A 21,179-nucleotide genomic window follows, 5' to 3' on the forward strand; every position below is an offset into this window, starting at 1 on the left:
TCCTAGACCATTTAGATAAGGGAATGGGTCTGTACCAGATATGTAGATGGACAGCATCACCTGGAATCAGATGAGGTTGGATAAAAGGAACATAATTTTCTTTCCTGCTATCCTCCTATTCCTGTGTTCCTGTATTCTGTTTGTATTTGAAAAGATTTGCTACAAATGCCTCAGTTGTGTGTTCTGGCTATCAAGTAACAATGTCGATATACTTTGGGTAACTCACTTATAAAGTTAGGAGTTTCTCATTGTATAGTTTCACTGTTTCTGTCTTTATTTTCCCAAGCAGATAAAAGTAAAAACTTAAACTAATTGATTATTTAGTAAACATCCAGCTTTCTCCTTTATAAGTGCATTATTTCAATTTGTGAAGCTGCTTATAAATTGAATTATTTAAAATGCATTAAGGGAGCTGTGTAAAATAAGAATAGTGGGAATCTTTTGAAATGTGAATACTTACTACATTTTATATTGTGGAAATTTAGATATTGCTTTGGATGAGATAAGCTTTTATTATTAATAGTTAGGGACACTAATGTCTAAAATTTGCACCTTTTAAAAATGTAATTTTTCAGAATCTTAGGGGGAAAAGGTCTTTAACTAATTGAGGCTTTAAATGAGTCAGAATTTCACGGGCAAATTTTTAATTAATGAATATTGGTGTGTAATTAGAAACATTGTTAGAGTCTTAATGATTGACTTACCAGTGAATGTATGACTGTGTTTTAAATATAATTCATGCTAAGCTTTAATTGCATTTTTGCATTTTGTTTGCTCTGCTTGAAATGAAGGTCACATGTAAAGCGAATATACATTTTTCCTACCATAGAATGTACTCTCTTAGCATGAATAGGGTTGGCACTGGTAGGTTCACAAGAACAACAAAAAAAGCTCACACAAAACAAACCAAATTTCTTTATGTTTCACAGATGTATCTTGTGATTTTTCCAGAGGGAACAAGGTATAATCCAGAACTAACAAAAGTCATTTCAGCTAGTCAAACATTTGCTGCTCAAGAAGGTAAGTAAAAACTTGACTATACTTGAAAAATAATTTTTAAAAATAAATATCTTTTTCATTTTTGTTCCTGGAGAGGATATTTATGTCTTACAGCAATGGAAATGAGTTAATGTGTTCATTTCTTCAGTGAATATATGTATCATCTCTTTGGAAATGAAGTTTTTTCATTAATTCATAGGCATGCTAATATATATATATATATATATATATATATATATATATGAGAGATTAAATTCGAGGCCTTGCTAAAATACATATTCCAGTGCCATGGATTTAGTGAAAATCTGGGTACCAGATTGTGGAGCTTTTTCTCCATTGTGGGTTGTGTGATGGAAAGAGTCTCCGTTCTGTGGGCTGACATACCTGGGCTAGAGTCCCAACTCTGACGTCCGTCAGCTATGTGGGTGCGAGTTGCCTCATGGACTCAGCTTGTCTCCTCATCTCTTGGGACATAGTACCTCAGAGGTATACCTATGACTGCCTTTGTGGACGAATTACATTAGAAGTATGTCAAGTTCCTACTGGAGAATGTGATGCAAAGTTGGTTCACAGTACTTAGAAGTTACAAATGTCCCCAATAACAGGAATGTTCTTAGTATCTGTGTTTTAGAAAGTTGGATAACTAATATACCTATAACCTATTCAGTTTCACTAATTTGGAATATAAACAGAAAACAGTGGCTGTGCTGTGTTCTCAAAGTTGCCTTTAATGATTGGCTGTGAATTAGTATATGATCTCCGTACATTGATCCCTAAGCACTTACTGAGCCCATGCCTTGAGGTCTGTGTGGGCTGGCTAGGAGAACTTGTTGCAACAATAGCAGTGTCTCAGTCTGCTCTGACCAACATGGCAGCTCCTACCCACATGTGGTAGTGCATCAGGGGAAATTAATTTTTATTTTTGTTAATTTTAATTAATTCACTGGGATCTGATACAAAATTCTTGATAATTCCGTTATTGGAATTCTTTCCCTAGACTTCTGTAGGGCTTGTCTCCATTTCCCCCTCCCTCTCTGGTGTTCCTGGTCAGTCTCCTTTCTAGCCTCCTCGTCTGCGTCATTCTCTCCTGTTTCATATGCTGTTTCTGTTGTCTGACTTTGCTCCTTCATTCATTTCATTTTCATGTTTTTTCTTGTGGCCTTCATCCAGATCCATAGCTTTAGCCACTGTTTATTTGATTGCTGATGGCTCAAAAAAGCTTTCTTCCACCCACATCTGTTTGACTCTAGACCTGTAGGTGTAGCTGCCCAGAAGAGAGCTTCACTTGATTGGCCCAAAGGCCAGTGATGCTTAACATCACTCACCATTAAGGAAAAACAAATCAAAACTACAGTGAGATATCACCTCACACCTGTCAGAGTGACTAAAATCAAAACACAAGAAACAACAGGTGTTGGTGAGGATGTAGAGAAAGAGGAACCTGCATACTCTGTTTATGGGAATGCAGAGTGGTACAGCCACTCTGGAAAACAGTATGGAGTTTCCTCAAAAAGTTAAAAATAGAGTTACCCCACGATCCAGCAGTTGCACTACTGGGTATTTACCTAACGAGTACAAAAATGCTAATTCAAAGGGACAGATGCACCCCAGTGTTTACAGCAGCATTGTCAACAATAGCCAGATTGTGGAAAGAACCAAATGTCCATCAACTGATGAATAGATAAAGATGTGGTCTCTATATACAATAGAATATTACTAAGCCATAAAAAGAATGAAATTTTGCAATTTGTAATATGTGGGTGGATCTTGCGAATTATAATGCTAGGTGAAGTAAGTCAGAGAAAGACTTCAGATAATCTTATTTATTTCCTGAGGACCCCATCTCCAAATGCAGTCACTTAGGGGTTAGGGCTTCAAAATGAATTTGGGGGGCGGAGGATGGAGGGGACACATGAGTCCATAACAGGGTCTTATATTATCTTCCTATATGTTACTATATTTAATACTAGTATTTCTTAATTCATTATTTTTTAAAATAATTTAAGATGAATATTTACCTTATATTATCCAGTCTCACTGAGATGACTGTTTAATATAGTTCCTAAAAGTTACTTAATTTTAAAAATCCACACTAATTTTGTAATGCTAGATCAAGTATTTTTAAGTAATTCTTAAAATGTCATAATAATGATATATTCTCTAGCTTTTTAATCTGATAATAACCCACTCACCTATAATTAATCAATTATTGATCTGTCCTTTTTCTCTGAGTTGTAGATCTTTTTAAAGTTACCAGAAGGGGGGGAAATGAATAATTTGTCTTATAGATATAATTTTTAATTGCTGATTGTTCTTTCTTTAAATTCTACAACTGGAGATACTATTGCTCTCTATCAGAACTATATTTTCTTGTGAGTATAAGGTAACTACTTCTCACCATACACAAAAGCAATTGATTTGTGAACCATATATCTAGAAAAAGTGCTTCCTGTTTTCTTTCCTCTTAGATCACAACTAATCAAGATTACTTGAAAATAAAAATGAAAGAATTTGTTTCTTCATCTGTTAAACTAATTTTTCTTCAAGAAAGTTGAAACTTAATAGCACTTTTTAGTCTGTGATATTCACAACATTATTATTGCTCCTAAAATACCTTCCTTTGAATCTGACTTAAAAAAATAAATAGAAAGACCAAAACCAGCCTGTTTAATTTAGATTTTTAACATGTGATATGTGTTCATGTGTTTAAATAATTATACCTTCTACTCTTTAGTTTTCCATGGTCATTGGTATTGGCTGGCTTAAGAAGTATGAGTGATGGATATTGGTGTGTCTGTCTTAACTCTAAATATTTTAAGGTTCTGGTTATTACTAGTTCTTAGAAGCGTTTTACTTCAAAAATGTATTAGCCACAAACTACGGCCATTTAGTATTAGGGTTGTTATTTAAGAGAATGTCTGTGTTACCATGTCATGAATTCTTAATATTGTTCCCTTCAGAGGTTGTCATTGTAATGCTTTCTAAATTTCCTTCTCACTTCAAACTGAATGTTAGTTACTTCTTTAAAGACTTATTCATATTTCTAAATAAATTAGTCAAGATTTTGTTTTTAGTTACAATCTCTTCAAGACAAAAATTAAGATTTTAAAAGGTCTGAAATATAGGTAGACTCTTCAAGAAACTATTAAATGTCAGGTAAGCAAGGTATATATTGAAACTGTTCCACTTTGCAAGAGTAAATTAGGGAAAAGGGAATTTTATTTTTAGAAAGGCTAGCATAGAACTTGTCATTTAAAAAAATCAATGGTGAGGAGCACCTGGGTGGCTCAGTCGGTTAAGTGGCCACCTTCAGCGCAGGTCATGATCTCGGGGCTCTGGGATTGAGCCTGCGTTGGGCTCCCTGCCTCACAAGGAGTCTGCCTCTCTCTCTCCCCCTGCTTGTGCTCTCTCCGTCTCAAACAAACAAAATCAGTGATGAAACATTTAGTAAGAAAAATGGCAACAGTATATGTAAATATAACAGTATTATATGAATATAAATAAAATAGTATCAGATAAAAATGATCATTCTAAAATTGTGTTTCTTAAATGTTTGTTTTGTTATGTGCCCAATTAGATCATTTTAATTTAAATCCAACAAACTGGTCAAGGAATGACGTCCTCCTCTTCTTACTTCCCTGGTAGTTCATTTCTTTGTCAGTTTTTGAACTATTAATGCAATTTTGTGTTGTCAGGTATCTGTTAATCTTTGCAGTGATTTGTGAGGTGTAGGATTCTGCCTGTTCCTAGGAAGGCTACAAAATAAATCTCATGGGCCTCAGTCCCTATTGAATGAAAGATCACAGATGGTTCAGGATCTAAAAACAGAAAAGAATCACATTGGACTTGTATTCCCAGTCTAGAATTCTTTATTCTTTGTATTTATTTATTTATTTTTTGTTTGTTTGAGAGAGAGTGAGTGAGGAGAGAGAGAGAGCACAAGTGGGGAGAGGAGCAGACGGAGAGGGAGAAGGATGCTTCCCGCTGAGCAAGGAGCCTAATGTGGGGCTCTATCCCAGGACCCTGGGATCATGACCTGAGCCGAAGACAGACGCTTAACCGACTGAGCCACTCAAGCACCTCTAGAACTTTTTATTCTTGTATGCAAGGCATTTTTAGAAAAGAATAGGGATGAATGAAGGGAGTAAGATAGCTTTTAAATGATATTTATATTTATAGTGCTTCTCAAGAAACTGGTTGGTTCACTTTGCATATCAACCCCTCCATCACTGTCTGTATCTCATTCTCATCCTTTGGCCTACTCTTCCTCCCTGTTTCTGTAGCATGTTCCCGCCTGGCCCCTAGGTCAAGTCACAGCCTTACGGATGACAGTGGGGAGCACCGAGGGGAGTAGTGTGGGGAGGATCAAGTCACTACTGTATGCTCCTGCAGGGCTTTGGACAGAGCAAATGCCCAGGACTTTCTAAAGTTTGGTTTTGCTTCTTTGAGGCCACTTCCATACCATTTACTTACAAATTTTTACCAAAATGAATATTACCCCTTATTCCCCCAGCCTTTTCACTCCTTCACTGGCTCATTTGTGAAAAGAATTCAGCTGTTCAGTCCATGGCCCGAGTTCTGAGTCAGGGGTTCTTGAAGTGTTGTGTGAACCAGCAACATCAGCATTGTCCTGGAAATGCCTTGACATCCAGATTCTTGGGATCCACCCCACATCTGCTACATCAGACATTCCAGAGATAGCGTTCTGCCTTCCCCACGATTCTGGTGCATCCGAAAGATTAGTCATGTGCTCAGCAGGTTACTTGGGTCAGATTTTTGTGTTTTCTAGGACATGTGGATCTAATATTTATTGGTGAGCGAGCCTTTATTTTATACTTAGGCCTAACTAAGAAACAGGGGAGTTTGGTAGCTGTTACGTACACACTGTAGGAGACTTGGAGGTGGATACTGGGAGGCTCTCCATGTGGGTCCTGGAAACATCCAGACACTGCTGCTGCTGTAATAGCTCCTACCCCTCCCTTATGTGAAGTGTTTGATTTTGACTAACTTCCCGTAGTCATTTTAGATATATTGCTTTTCAGAGGTTACTAAGAAATTTGGAATCTGATGTATCTTAATCCTCCTGAACCTATTAAAGTGAGCATCATGTTGTTTTGTTTTGTTTTTTACTATAGCAGCTGGCAAGATGACATATTTAGACTTAGTAACCCTAGTAATAATAAAAAAGATGAATTTAGGGACACATCTATAATGGCAAACTAAATACCTCGAATTTTCATATTATTGGAACAAGTAAAAAAGATCCTTGTAGTTTTAAAACTCCTTAGGCTTAATGGCATTTGCTTTTATCCTATGAATAGCACAGACTGTTGTGTAGGTTTAATTGTCCTTTTAAAACAAAAAAGGAATTTTTTTTCCTTTGTAGACTAAATAAAAATTATTATGCCTTGCAATGTCGTGTTAACAAATTTAGGTGGCAAATGGCAGGCTAAACTAGTATTTGCAAAGTATGGTGTGTTAATAATCTTAGTATTAAAAGAGCTCTTGCTAACCTAAGAAAAAAATATAAACTAGAAAAATGAGAAAAGCACATGAATAGGAAGTTTAAGAGATACAAATGATCCACACACGAACAAATGTCAACCTGGCAAACATTAAAAAAGAAAGTTACTGCCCAGTGTCGACCCACATTTGGTGGAGCAGGAACACTTCTTTAGCAGGGAGCTGAGGGGGTGTGTTTGCTCCTTGTGGAAGCACATTCAGAGACGTTGGTGTCTTACAGCACTACGTGTGTGTTCTTTCACGGGTCAGGAGGCCAGAAGTCTGATGTGGGTCTCCCTGGGCTGGAGTCGGGGTTGCGGGGGGAGGGCTGCGGTCCTTTTTGGAGGCTTTTAGGGAAAATCTGTTTGCTTGCACAGGATCCGGGGCTCAGTCCGGTGCTCTGTTTCACAGTCTTGAAATTGTACTGGGTCCTGCAAATTCTGTCGATGGCTCTGCTTCTGCCTCTTGCTCGCTCTTCCTTGCCCTGAGCCTGTTTTCGGCTTGATTCGAACCTCGCTTTCCTTGGTCCTTCTTCGGCTCTGGGCCTTGCGTGGCTCTTGTCTGCCCTGCCCCGCAGCCTGCTGCCACCGCCCCGCAGTTCCCACTCGGTTCCTGCTCCTGCCGGTGTGACTGGACCCTGCCCGCTCTCAGCCCTGCCTGACCCACTTTGGCTCCTCCCTACGTCGAGCAGTTCTGTTTTCCTTTTCCCTTTTGAACAGAACTATCTGTTCTTTCTTCACCTCGCATCTCAGGGTGTCTTTGCCTTGAAGGAGTTTTGTTACTCTGACAAGATTGCATCGAGTCATGCATATCCTTCTGCATTTCAAGATTTTGATGTTACTGCTCTAAGAGCTGCTTTTGCACACCTCACCAGCACGCTCTTGTCTACTCGGTTTGCCCCAGTTTGCCGACGTGGTCTGATTCTCATATAAGCAAACTGTGTGTGTGCGTGTCTGTGTGTGCGTGTGTGCGTGTGTGCTCACGCACCCACGTGTAGCGCACCTGTAGTGTCACTCTTCTCCCTGTCTTTTGTGCTAAAGGAGAAGTTTGGGCCCCTGTCATTTTCCTGTTTGACTCCACCCATTCTGAAGAGGTCTGTTCCCTTCTAGTTTCCCAGTGACCTCTCGCTTAGCGGCATCCGTTTGTTGGACGGTAAGGGGGTCCTGTGGTGGTCTAGGCTTAGAAGATCAACAGACTGGGCGTTCATAAACACATGCAGGATGGAGTGGGCTCTTGGTGTTTTCTCACCTCACTTCACCCCTTCTGTAAGCTTCCGTTCCTACCACTCCTCAGAAAGTACTCGTCCAGGTAACAGGTGACCTTTGTTTGGCCAGGGGGCCACTTCTCAGTTCTGGATCTTTCCGTGTCTTTCGTTGACTAGTTCCTTCTTGAGATGTTTTCTTCTCAGGGCCTCTATGTCAGCCCAGTCTCCTTGTTTTTCTCCTTCCTCTTTGGCTGTTCTCTTTCAAGAGCTGGAAGATAAAAGGTGGAAGCTGCAGAATGTGGGTTGGATCTAGAAAATGTGTCTGGGGCATTCGAGCTGCTCCTGGTGCATTCCTCAGTGAGAAGATTTTTTTTTTCTTAGCTTTTCTTACATATTAATGATGGGCATTTCTTATTCATCTGTCACAAAACTGATTTTTCTGACTTTCAGTATAATTTTTTAAAATACTACTTTGTCTTCCTGTCTTCTCGCTAACTTAATGAATTCTAGTAAGTATTCTTACCGAATACCACAGAGTGATTCTGTGGAGCTTTGGACTTAATAAAATTGGGCGAGCTCCAAAAGCAAAGAAGGATGTATTAACTAATTTAATCGACAAATGAATGTTTCCCAGCCTTGTATACTATTCAGCCTTTTGTTATAAGTTTTTGAGTAAATTAATCTGCTTCTGCCCTGGGGACTTCAGTCAGATATGTGGTTGTGGGAATCTTCTTTTTTCCCACACCGCTTTGCATTTTAAAAATTCTTCTGCAGGAGGGTCCCAACATACTATAGCTATTCTTCCTTATGCAGCTGATTTTCCCTGGAGAGAGGCAGGAGAAGATCCAAATCAATTTTGTCTAGTCTATTTTCATGTCACTTCAGAAAGCTACTCTGTTCTGTTACACGGTCAGTAAATATTCTAATCAAGAGAAAGAGAGGCCGTGGGGAGTAAGAAGGGTAGAGCAAATTCTTAACAGTAGTGGGACACTCAATGGATGTGATTGGAGGGACAGATATGGTCTGGAATTTGATGGTGGTGATGGTGGCTCAGCTTTGTGAAGCTACTAAGAACCACTGAATCTCAGTTTGGAATGATGAATTTTATGGCATGTAAATGGTATCTCAGTTTAATTTTGGAACAACAACAACAGTGTTCTAAGCATCAAGCCCAGTGTGTCACATGAACTAGACCACAGCAGCTCTTCCCTTGGGCACTCGACGCAGCAGGGGTCATTCAGGTGCTGCCTCCCTCTTGCGTCCCTATTTGAATAGAAATAAAATTAAATCGTGGACTAGGAGTCAGAATTACAAATCGTATTCCTGAATCTTCAGTGACCATGGGCAGGATGATGCAGCCTTGATTCTGTGGCCAGAGATAAGGATGGTAGTACCCACCCATGCCCGGGGTTAGCAGATTGAAGGGTTTCTGATAGGTCAGAAGCTTCCTGAGGGCCGGCATTCTGACAGCTTTCCCCAGTGTCTCGTACCTCTAGATGTTTAATAAATATGTAGTAAATGAATGTTGATTTAAATACATCAAGTCTTAAGAGTGCTTTCTAAACCTCAAGCCCTGTCCATGTATATGAGATATGGCTTTAATATATTTAATATATTTTGGTCTATTCCTGGAAATTTAAAGACAGTCTGGATATTATATTCTGCTGAGATGTTTTGTAATTAACTCATGGCCACAACCTCTCTTTTAGGCTTTGCAGTATTAAAACATGTGCTGACACCAAGAATAAAGGCAACTCATGTTGCTTTTGATTCTATGAAGAATTACTTAGATGCAATTTATGATGTGACAGTGGCTTTTGAAGGGACTATTGATGATAAAGGACAGCGGAAAGAAGCACCGTCCATGGCCGGTGAGTTGGTATTTTCAATTATGTCATATATTGGCGAGTGTGTAATTAGTCTCTTTAATGGGTACATGTACTTCATAACATTTACTTGATGTATTTTCTAAGTGTATGCTTGATCTGTTTTCCAGGTATTTCTTTATTAATCCATAACAGTTTGAATTTCACAAGTCTTTCCTGGTTGCCATAGTAGTCCTTTAGACTTCCCCATTACCGTTAACTCAGTTTCCTTCTACCCAGAGTTGGCACGTAAGAACGGAAGGCTACAGAAATCAAAGAGAGGGAATGGGGAGGAGAGTGCTAACCTGGCAGTACGGAGATATGCTGATGGTCAGCGTTCACCTTCATATGGACTTTTATGTAATACTTGTGAAATTTAGTATCTCTTTGGCAAGAAAGAAATAGTTAAATATGACTCTTTCTTTTTTCAAACCTGTGCTGGGTTTTTTGTGGGGTTTTTGGTTTTTTGTTTGCTTGTTTTGGTTTTTAAGTAGCCTCCATATCCAGCGTGGAGCCCAGCAAAGGGCCTGAACCCACGACCTTGTGACTGAGACCTGAGTTGAGATCAACAGTTTGACACTTAACTGACAGAGCCACCCAGACACCCTAACCTGTGTTGGGTTTTAAAGACTTTTTAGCTATTGCCTATATATATGTCAGCTATAACAAGAAAAAATAGAATTTTAAGTGGGCAGAATATTTTAATTAAATATAACCAAAGACACCCTTGACTGGTAGAGAAATTTAACTACAGGATTAAGCAAACAAGGAAGTGGGGAGTATTGCCTTACCGAAGTGTCCATTCAAGCTGTGATCGAGAGAGAGAACCCGAGCTTTCTATGTCACATCGGTGGCTGTTGAAGGTTGAAGTACCAGGCCTGTCAAGTGTGTGTGTCAGTGGGACCTCCTGATGACTGATGTCCAAAATATGTCCCGAAGACCTAGGGAGTAGCTTCCCAGAGCAGGAAGTTGGGAGAGAGCTACCGAAGGATGAAGCACTAATTGGAGGTGAATGGGATGAAATCGGTCACAATGTCTGGAAATACAAATCTGAAGTAGTAGACTGATTGCTCTCACAATTGCCTTTGACACAGAGCAGTTGTCATGTAGGAAGCTGAAGATTTTTTTCACCTTTTTTTTTTTTAAAGATTTTATTTATTTACTTGACAGAGAGAGATCACAAGTAGGCAGAGGCAGACAGAGAGAGAGAGGGAGGGAAGCAGGCTCCCCGCTGAGCAGAGAGCCGGATGTGGGGCTCGATCCCAGGACCCTGGGATCATGACCTGAGCTGAAGGCAGAAGCTTAACCCACTGAGCCACCCAGGCACCCCAATTTTTTTCACTTTAAATGAATATGTCCTACATCAGATAGTTTAAAAACCACAACTATATAAAGTGTACAGTGAAATGGCTTGCTTTCCACCACATATCCCTTCGCCTGCGTCCACCTTCCCCTGCCCAGAGGTAACCACTTTCCTTAAGTGTTTGTGTATCACATGTGCAAAATTAAGTCTATATTCTTAACTCTAGAAATTCTTCCCTTCTCGTCAAAAAGACAATGTATTAATATTTTTCTTTCTTTTTTTAACCATCAAAGGAATCATTGACCTATTTTTACATTTGAAAACACATTCATTTAGTTCAACAGTATTATCACTAGTTTATCTTTTAAAAAAAAAGATTTATTGAGTATTGTTTATGAGAAACAGATATAATTGTTTATGAGAACCTTTGCAAACTGCTTTCATTATGCCACCGTCGCGGTCATAAGGAGCTCCTGGCTTTGGCAGTGCTCACAGGCCAACTCCCACCCTCTGTAGCCTGCCCTCCGAGGAGTCTGTATCCTAGCTGTCCACTCTCTTTCACTCCACTGCCTTCTGGAATGGAAGGCTGTGGGTAGGCCAGGGTGAAACCCCTCTCCTCTGGTGCCCTCCCCCAACTTGGCTGTTACCACAACATTCCTCTTCCCTTACTCACTTGCTTTCTCTTGCTTTAGCGGTCCTGTGACACTAAGTGCTTAAGCCACAAGCTTAGCGCTCAGCCTGTGGTAATCGTTTACCTTCCCCCAATGGGTGGGAAGCCTTGAGGAGGAAACCACGTTAGAGCTGTGTTGTCTCGATTCCAGCCCAGCACCCTCCTACTGCTCTGCTTCCTCTACTGCATACACATTAGTGCCAGTGGCTTTGTGTTTTCCTTACAAAGTGTCTCTTTTTGAGAAGGTTGGGCTTTCTAACTGTCACACCCCGAAGCCATGTGAAAAATAAGTCTGTCATTTCAGTCAGTTAAGGGTGAATATTTCCACAAGGAAGAATACACCAGAGTAAAATCAAAAGACTGAAGACAAACTGGGAAAATATTTGCAACTTAGATCACAGAAAAAAAGTCGAATTTTCTTGATGTAGAAAGTGCTTCTACAAATTGATAAGAAGATGATCAGTAACTCAATAGTAGTTCACAGAAAAAAATGCTCCATCTCATTCATAGTAAGAAAAATACAAATTAAGATTTTTAGTGAGATACCATGTTTTACTATCAGATTGGCAAAAATCCCAGTATTGGGTTTGGTAACAGGCCCGTGGGTGAAATTCAAGTACAAGAGTCACGTCTGTACTTTGCTGTTCGGGTGCAGGGCTGTGCAGCCTCCGCAGAAGCCACCCTGGCAGGGTCTGGCATGGACGTCGCCACTGCTGCCAGTGTGCCTGTGCACATGAGAGGTGACATCTGGATTTCCGTGTCACATGTTGATTTTAATTGTGAGTTTGGGACCTGTGGCTTGAAAATCCCCACTCTCATTATATAAATTGATTGCTATTATGCTCAACTTTAAATTAGAATAGATTAAGATGCACTTTAAATTGATGATGTACGTTGAGTTAGGTATAAAATTCCGTAAGTTAGAATATCATAAGTACTTGGTGGTTCCGTGGGATTAGTATTAAATAGTATCTCCATACATACTATCACTTAATACTCATATTTGATAGCCCAGTTAAAAAACATTATTTCCATAGTTGCTAGATTATGCTTTTATATGCCACAGGCCAGTCTTTCTCAAAGCGTACTGAGTTGCATTATACTCCAAGAGTATTACAGTTCCCTCCGAGTCACCCGGGACAACTGCTGACTGCGCAGGCCTCTGCTCGCTGTAGACTGCTAGTGTGGATTGGCTGCAAGGGAGGGCAGAACTTGCGGGGTTAATGAACTGTTGTGATCACAAGTCTTAGGGTTTGGGCCTTAATGAGGCCTCGTGTTAGAGAGCTAGGCAGCAGGTAGTGTCCCTGGTGCTTCCCGTTTCCTGGTGTCTTTGTTACAAGGTGAATACTGATCGCCGCCCATCTGGCTGTGTGCTTTGTGATTCATCTGGGCTTGTCATGAGGGTCTTTGTCTTCCCTGGACAGTGTTCACTAGGCAGAGGAGAGACAGGCCAGTCTGATTATAGACTTACTTAAAATCCTTTTCTACAGTAGGAGGTATACCACAATAAATTGTGAACTTAAGATAACATTTGATGTTCTGTTTAACCACTTAGTATGGTGCTAGGCTGCTTCTTCCTGTTAACATTTTCTTATATGAAAATAAAACTTACTGGGAGGGGAAAATTACAGGTAATCCAAAAGAAGAAGGAAGAAAACTCCACAGGCTAACCTGTCCAGATGCAGTTAACAATTAGAATATTTTCCTCAAAATCTTCCTTTTATAACGTCACTGTGTTGGAGTATGTGCCTTCGGATATTTTTAGATAAGGTCATTTGTATATATTGTTTTCTTTATGTCCTGCTTTTAGTCATAAACATCTTTATCTGTCAGTATATACACTTCTATAATGTTTTAAAAATGCTACATGATGTCCATTGATGTGACTGTACACTGGCTTATCTACCTAGTTTTCTGCTCCTGGATTTAGGTCATTTTTCCCCAGAAGAAAAGGGGGCGGGTTATGAGCCAGCAGTGTGGGAGCCAGGTGAGGCCCCGGTGTGTGGAGGTTGTCCCCGTGCAGCACATGGACATTCTCTGCTCCCGCTGTCGGAGCTCTGCTTTTCTCTCCTGTCTCCACCTTGCCTGGCTCCCCAGGCACAGACCAAATGGAACTTAGTTTCTCCAGAGACTAGTCCTTGTGACAGGTATGAATACTTGAAAGACTCCTATTACCCTAGCATATGTGTACTCTAGGGCTCTACTAGGGCTCCCCTGGGAAAGTTCTAATTGGAAAAAAATGATACCTTGGAGCACCTGGTTGGCGGGTCCTGCTTCTCCCCACCCCCTCCCCTTCCAGCCCCGCCTCGTGTTCTCCCTCCCTCCTAAAAAAATAAATCTTTAAAAAAAAAGAAAAAAGTTATGCCTTAATTAGAATACTTTTTCCATATATTTCTGAATAGTATGGGAAATTGTTGCTTACGCCGTATGAAATAAGCAGCAACTAATGTAGTTTTTACAAGTATAGAGACACAAGCTTTATTAAATACGGAAAAAACATTTATGTCACTCCTTTCTTGTCTCCTGAAAGTCTTTTAGTGTTTTTCTGATGATTCTCTCCTAGTTTTCATTTGGGTCCCCACCCCAGGAACTGGGCTGTTGGGGCTCCACAGCCGTCCATGCTGGATCTTGGTCCTCTCCAAGCCTGACAAGGGTAGTAGCACTTGCCTACACGGACTCCTGCAGGTCGAATGAAATAATGTAGACGAAACGGGGTTGTAAACACCAGGGTACCATGTAGATTTTACTCCCATATGAATTTGGATTTGGGAGTCCTTCTCCGTATCCGTGTCTCTTCCCTCCTCAGCTGATGTCTTGTGAGAGACACTGCTGTCACTTCCCGGGCACCACAATTACGAGTTCAAGGCTGCTCACTTTCCTCTCCCCAGCCTGTGGCCGTGCGCATCCCCTGCGGCATCAGGGCTAACTACAGGTTGGCCTACTGTTGAATGACGGCGATGCTGAGCGGGGGACGTAGATAATTAGATGAAGGTCGGAGACTTGGTATCAGGCTCTGCATTTTTATGGATCAGAAATACAAATGAGAGGGTGAGATGAGAAGTAATGTGCAGCTAGAAAGTTGGAATCGCCGACTTGTAGGGCGTACAGTGTGCTGGCGCTGCTCTCGGAGCTCGACGTCCAGACTCCTCACGGCGGCCCCATCAGACCAGCGCTGCTCCCTCATCTCTTTCTTGCGGACTGGGAGACAGGCACCGACCGACAGCGAGCCCCTCTGCCCGGGGCTGACCAGGGAGCGGGACCCAACCTGCCTGGCTCCCTGTCCGTGCTCCGAACCTCTGCGAGGCTCTGCCGCTGAGATCCTTCGACTACATAAATGACAGCGGAACTTGAGAAAGCAAGGACAAAAACTCTGCAGAGTCAGGTCTTCTCCTTGTGCTTTTTGTGCCTGTATCATCAAAGCCAGTTCACTCCTGAAAGTATATAACAGGACAGTTTTGATGCCGGAGACGCCTCGTGCTATTAAGGCTTGACACCGGTGGTTAAGAACAATCGTAGAGAATCCTTAGTGAAAAAGAGATGCCTGTGGAGTCCCGAGACGCCTGTTGAAGCAGAAACTTCCTTCAGCTGCAGACCATGTGAGTCACCACTTCTTGGAACCCTGTCTTTGAACACATTTCAACTCGAGAAAACAGGTCTAAGCCTCCTTGCATTCCCACCTAGGGAACATAGTCTCCTTTGAAATCTCTTCGGAACATCTCCTTGTTCTCCAGGGAATTTAATCTGTTCATGATCTCAGCTCTTCACCGAAAGGCATCCATGAGAAGGGGAATTTCCCAGCTCAGAGTTCTTGTCTTGGAATACAGCCCGGCCTCATCGCTTATGTGGCGCAGGCTGACAAACAACTGCCTGCTTCGTTCAAATTAGCGCGTCTTAGGAACTGTAGTCACTTAAAAGCCCACAGCTATTCCACAGAAAGAATGTGGTTCCTAAACCAAGTAGGATATGTGAAAATATGGCAAAGGCAGGAGAGCTGGGGGTACCAGTGAGTAGAAACCAACAGCAAGTCCTAGAGGAGTGGAGCTCTCTTTCCCACGTCTGTGCTGGGTGTGTGACACTCCGTGACAGGCTGACATACCCGGCCGAGGCACTAGGGACTCAGGGGGTTAAGTGCCTCGTGCTCCCAGTGCTCTGGCAGAGTGAACCAGCCAGACTTCACCTCCGCCCTTCGGGGACTCACAGTCTAGTGGGAACAGCAGTGACAGTGTGTGACGAGTGATACGCTTGGACGCAGCGGCCTGGTGCACTCACGCAGGTGATTAGTGAGCCTGAGGGTGGTTGGCATTTGGGGACAAGTTTCTATTCCTGGGCCACCTACGGACTTGAAGGTTTTGTATGCAGAGTAACATTTGGTACTTTTGATTTAACTGAATGACTTCAGGTAATTGTGGTAGACTAGGACATTATAGCACTCTTCTACTTCAGCTTGAAACCTAAAACCATCAGTATATATTTCTTTTTTTATATTAACTTTTTTCTTTTTTAAGCTTAAGAATCTACTTTTTCATCTTTTAAAAATATATTTTACCTCATTTCAGTTGTTTTATATAAAGATGAGTTGTAAAATAACGAAAAATGAATTTTCTTGTTTCTTGTTAGAATTTCTTTGCAAAGAATGTCCAAAAATTCATATTCACATTGATCGTATAGACAAAAAAGATGTCCCAGAAGAACAAGCATTTATGAGAAGATGGCTTCATGAGCGTTTTGAAATTAAAGATAAGTGAGTAACAACAATTCTCCTACTTCAAAAACTTGGGTTTGGCTACATTTCAGTGTAGTAAATAAATAATTTCAAACTAATGTATGTTTTTTTGTAAACTCAAGTCCAGTCTGTTCTTGTTTTAAACCTTACTGTTATGTTGTCTGTGAAAGAACTTGTTTTAGGAGGCGTTCCTGTTTTCATTCTCAATATTTTCTAGAGGTACTCTGTGGTGGGATATAAAATTAGAAAACACACACACACACACACACACACACACACACAGCTTTTCACTGTGAGATGCCCCCCGTCTCCATTCCCTGGTCAAAGAGGTGTTGTGTTTGAGAACTAGCTGGCATGCCCACGGTGCCCAGAAAGCGAGGCTGTGGGATAGAGCATTGTGTCCGGGGTATGTGTAGAAATGACATGGGTATACTTGCTGGAAGAAGGGGCAGGCGACATTCTGACCAGAATGTCTTTTGCTGTTAGTGTTTTGGGACCTAAATAGTTTCTGGGATTGAGCTTATGTTCATCTGTGCTATTCACATCACTTCAGAGCAAGACAGTAATGTTGAGCCTTGTTGAGCGTTGGCTGCCATGAATTACAGGTGTATTTAGACACCGCCTGGGTGAGGCATGGCTTAATGAGGTCGAACCTAGGGAGGGAGTGTGAAGTTCTGCTTACCCAAGAGCAAATCTGGAAGGACCGGGGGCCCTCCATAGGGGATGATAGAATCCCTTGGATTTAATACAGTTTTCTAAAGGAAAAAATTTTAGAATTTTCTTCTCTTTTTAGGAAGATAAAAAGTGGATGTCAGGGTTTTTTTTTTTTTTTTTTTTTGTTTTTTTTTTTTTTTGACAGAGAGAGATCACAAGTAGGCAGAGAGGCAGGCAGAGAGCGAGGGGGAAGCAGGCTCCCCGCTGAGCAGAGAGCCTGATGTGGGGCTCGATCCCAGGATTCTGAGATCATGACCTGAGCTGAAGGCAGAGGCTTAACCCACTGAGCCACCCAGGTGCCCCGGATGTCAGGTTTTGATATGATACTTAGAAACTGAATTCTCTTGGGTGAAAACTTTAGGATATATTATTTGTTGTTTGTTTGCTGTCAGTGGGAGTTTTATCCTTTGGTGCATATCCTGTTTTTTGAAAGATATGTTTTAAACATCTCTACTTTTTGTCCTCTTTTTGAAAAAAACAGATCCATTAATTATAGGACGCATTGTTTACTAAAACCCCAAGTGTGGCGTTTTTACAGACTCAGAAGTAAGACTTCCAAAATTAGGTTTATATTCAGAAATTTTACCTGTGTTTTATTCTCCTGATACGCTTCTCAGCAGACTGCTCTGGTCCCCCTTTCTTTGTTGTATTACAATAAAATTATTTCCTCAGTAACCCTTTTGAGTTAACTTTAGAAAATGAAAATTATTAAAAGTGTGCTGCATTGAAAATGAAACTTTATGAAGTTTATGGACAAGTAGCTACATTTCTTTATTTCGTGTCCCATCAGTTGTACGTGACAGAATTTATACCACCAGCCATTCACTGCCACCCACATGGGTTATGGAAGAAATTTCAAAAGTAAAATACATGTGTTTTGACATGAAAATCAGTTCTCAGGAAAAAAAAAAAAAAAACCCGAACAATATGCTTAACATCCAATGTATTTCATGTTATATACATACTTACATACATACTTAGAATGAGCCTGGACCTTTTAAAACAGTGGTTATCTCTAGGGAGTGTGTTAAGGTAGTAGAAGGGTTTTCTGCTTTGTACTTGTGTTTGAGAGTTTTTTGCTGAGTCTCTCTTGCTGTTATAACTTTACATTTTTTGAATAAGATAGGAAAATGAATTAACTATGCTATTTTTTCCTTCTTGTACCTATTTTTATAATCCCATGCAAATAAGGGCTTTTTGAGGGAAACTCCATTATACGTTATAAGAACTGCTTAACTTCTCTTTGACTTCTGATGGAATGGGAGTCTTAGGAGGGCGGAGTAAAGACTGGGGAAGGTGGAGACAAAGTGGGGTTGGTTATTACCCATGTGTGAGTGAGTCTGGTTGTTGCAAAATTATTAAAAATCTAAAGTTTAAAAAAATCATCCCCACAAAATTACTTAAAACTATCTTTTAAAAAAATTACATATAATACAATTCATCACTAATCATGAACATATAAAGGTATTTTCAAAATCTAGAAACCCCAATTAAATCAAGTCTCTAGGTATTTCCTTATCCCAAGGACCTATAGCTTCTCCAGCATGTAATAGGCAAACAGAGCTATTTGTTAAATTAGAATATTAAATGACTAAACCTGAAAGTTTAATTTTTTTTTTCCATTCTGGCCATAGGTTGCTTATAGAATTTTATGATTCAGTGGATCCAGAAAGAAGAAACAAATTTCCTGGGGAAAGTGTTAATTCTAAATTAAGTCTCAAAAAGACTTTACCATCATTATTGATCTTAAGTGGTTTGACTGCTGGTATGCTTATGACCGAAGCTGGAAGGAAACTCTATGTAAGAACGTGGATTTATGGAACCTTAATTGGCTGCTTGTGGGTTAGTATAAAAGCTTGAGCAGGTAGCTGTCTGCAGGCAGTGGGATGTGCTCCGTGGTTCAGTGTTGGCAGCCACGCCTTACGTCAAATTGTTTCCTGATTTTAATAAGAAGTGTAAATAAAGCCTTGTTGATTGAACATTGGGTAAAATAGAATTTCTGATTAAAGCCGGCATGCATTTGGTCTTGGGCAAGCATACATGGTTTTACAACTTTAGAACAGAAGCTGCTGGAAAGGGGAAAGCTAAACAGTTTATGCTATACTTGGCATTTCCTATGAACTAATGTCATCTTCAGAAGACTATTAGGATTGTATAATTTGTTATTGTTTTGTAATTCAGATAGCTGCATTCATGAACATTAATTCGCAGTATATTTCACTGTATTTGTTACTTTTACTTTTTTACAACTTTGACTAGTCCAGCATTTATCACTAAAGTATTTAGTATCTTGGAGCTATGTAATATTTTGCTTTCTGCTTAATTTCTCCAAGTGAGTGAAAGAAATTGTATGTAAGTAGCAAGAGGGATACCAAGGAAAAGGGCAAGAAATTGTCCGTGGGGAGGAAGCTCTGGTTAGCGCATGCTTTTGTTGTATTGCATTATTAGCTGATTTTACTTTATATTTGCAGAGTAATTAACATTTCTAATATTTATTGAAACAGCTAAATTTGCACACCCTCTATTGTATACAAAAGAATAATGTATAAAATATGAGAATTAAGTTTAAGTTAGAATTGTGACCCTGATTCATTGTAGCAGAACTTTACATTGCCCGGCTTTTTGAAGAGTTACGCTAAGCTCTTAGTACTTCCCAACATCTGTGCCATAACTACTTGAAAACCTCCAGGTTTCCTATTATTTTTTATGTCAAAATAATCAGTGTGAACCTTAGTTGGACCTGAGTCCACAGATATTTGAGGTGATGGGAGCCTCCAGACGTCTGACTAGATTTACTAGCACGTGCCTTTGCTTGTTACTCTTGAGTTTAGCACAACATTTGGTTCGGAAGTCGTTTTTTTTCATGTCATCACAGTCAGTTTCCACTGTGTTCGGATTCTCTTCCTTTGGAAGACTGGCCGCGTGCTGCTCGGCGCCTGGTACAGGACACGCACAGGAGGGCTCTGAGCCAGCCAGTGTCTGTCCCCCCCAAAGAGTGTGGCTCACGGGAGCTCTCGTGAGCGGCCCTGCTGGCTGTGCCAGAGGCGGTTTGTGCTGGTCTCATGTCAAGGGATCGACCTTCCACGAGCCAGGGAGATTGAATCCATCAGGCCTGAATGAATTTGTTTAGTTCTCATTACTTTTAATGGGGCTACACAGTTAATCCATATCACCTCCGAACGAGAGCGGTGTTTCAGGAAACAAATCACCCAATTCAGTTTTCAGTCATGAAATAATGAATGTGCAAGAGGACGACCTTTTTTGGATCTGCTCAGTGTTGATGTTACAACTTCAACTTGATTGCCTTCCAGTCCTTTAGGATAACATTTCTGCTTCATGGATTTTTGTTGCAAAATTGTATCTGTGCCCCAGATGAAACACATCAGCTGAATCATGATGAACAAAATGAAAATAATAAAGGAAATTTCGTCCAAGTTTTTCTCCAGACCCAGAGAGCAGGCCATGTCAGACAGCACCTTGCACCACTGGGTAGTGTGAGTTGTCCGTGTGCAATAGTGTGAGTATGTGTACACACATCCCCGCAGGACTCAGCCGGCCTAATTATGCACGGCAGTGTAGGTCACACTTCTGAAAATTGTTCTCATGCCAAATTGTCATTTTCTCTTACTTGTAAAGTGAAATTTAAATCCTTCCCATGTCTTTGTTAATATATTTTTAACTATCCTAAAGTTAGAACCTGTTTCTAATTAGATCAAAGTATATGTAAGTTGGGCAACTTACTTTGAATATCATGGATATGCTCTAAATTTCAATTTTAAGAAGTAGTACATTGAAATTATGTTGATTATAACTGATTTTAAGAAGTAACAGTGAACTGCATAAGATCACTTTGAACATCATTTCTTGTGAACATACTTATATTCTCATAGAAGTTCTATAAAATATATTTGTTAGTTTAAAAACTTTGTATCAAAATATTTGGAAAATTAGAAGCTTCTTTTTAACATGTGCTGATATGCCTTGAATTATTATTTTCTAAAATTAAGAGCCCTGGATCTACCTGTAAACCTCTTCACATATCATTTAAGCCTATGTTTATGTTATTCTCATTATTGATTTGCAGCTTAGTTATTACTTATTTTCTTTATAAGAATGCCATCAATGTGCATGCTTTTATGTTTTCCAGAAAAGGGTGTGTTTGGATGAAAGTAAAAGAAAAAATAAAATCTTTCACTGTC

General features: G+C 40.2%; 1 protein-coding gene across 2 annotated transcripts in view; it reads left to right on the plus strand.

Annotated features, from left to right (window-relative positions):
- Positions 1-21,179, plus strand: part of AGPAT5 (1-acylglycerol-3-phosphate O-acyltransferase 5) — a 53,566-nt gene extending 32,387 nt beyond the window's left edge. For both annotated transcript variants that reach the window (XM_047713797.1, XM_047713788.1), the window contains 4 exons: positions 930-1,020; positions 9,415-9,576; positions 16,161-16,284; positions 18,615-21,179. In XM_047713797.1, the coding sequence (XP_047569753.1) occupies positions 930-1,020; positions 9,415-9,576; positions 16,161-16,284; positions 18,615-18,840 (603 nt within the window). In that variant the 3' untranslated portion in view covers positions 18,841-21,179. The remainder of the gene's footprint in view (positions 1-929; positions 1,021-9,414; positions 9,577-16,160; positions 16,285-18,614) is intronic.

Source organism: Lutra lutra, chromosome 2, assembly GCF_902655055.1.
Source record: "Lutra lutra chromosome 2, mLutLut1.2, whole genome shotgun sequence".
Classification (NCBI taxonomy): domain Eukaryota; kingdom Metazoa; phylum Chordata; class Mammalia; order Carnivora; family Mustelidae; genus Lutra; species Lutra lutra.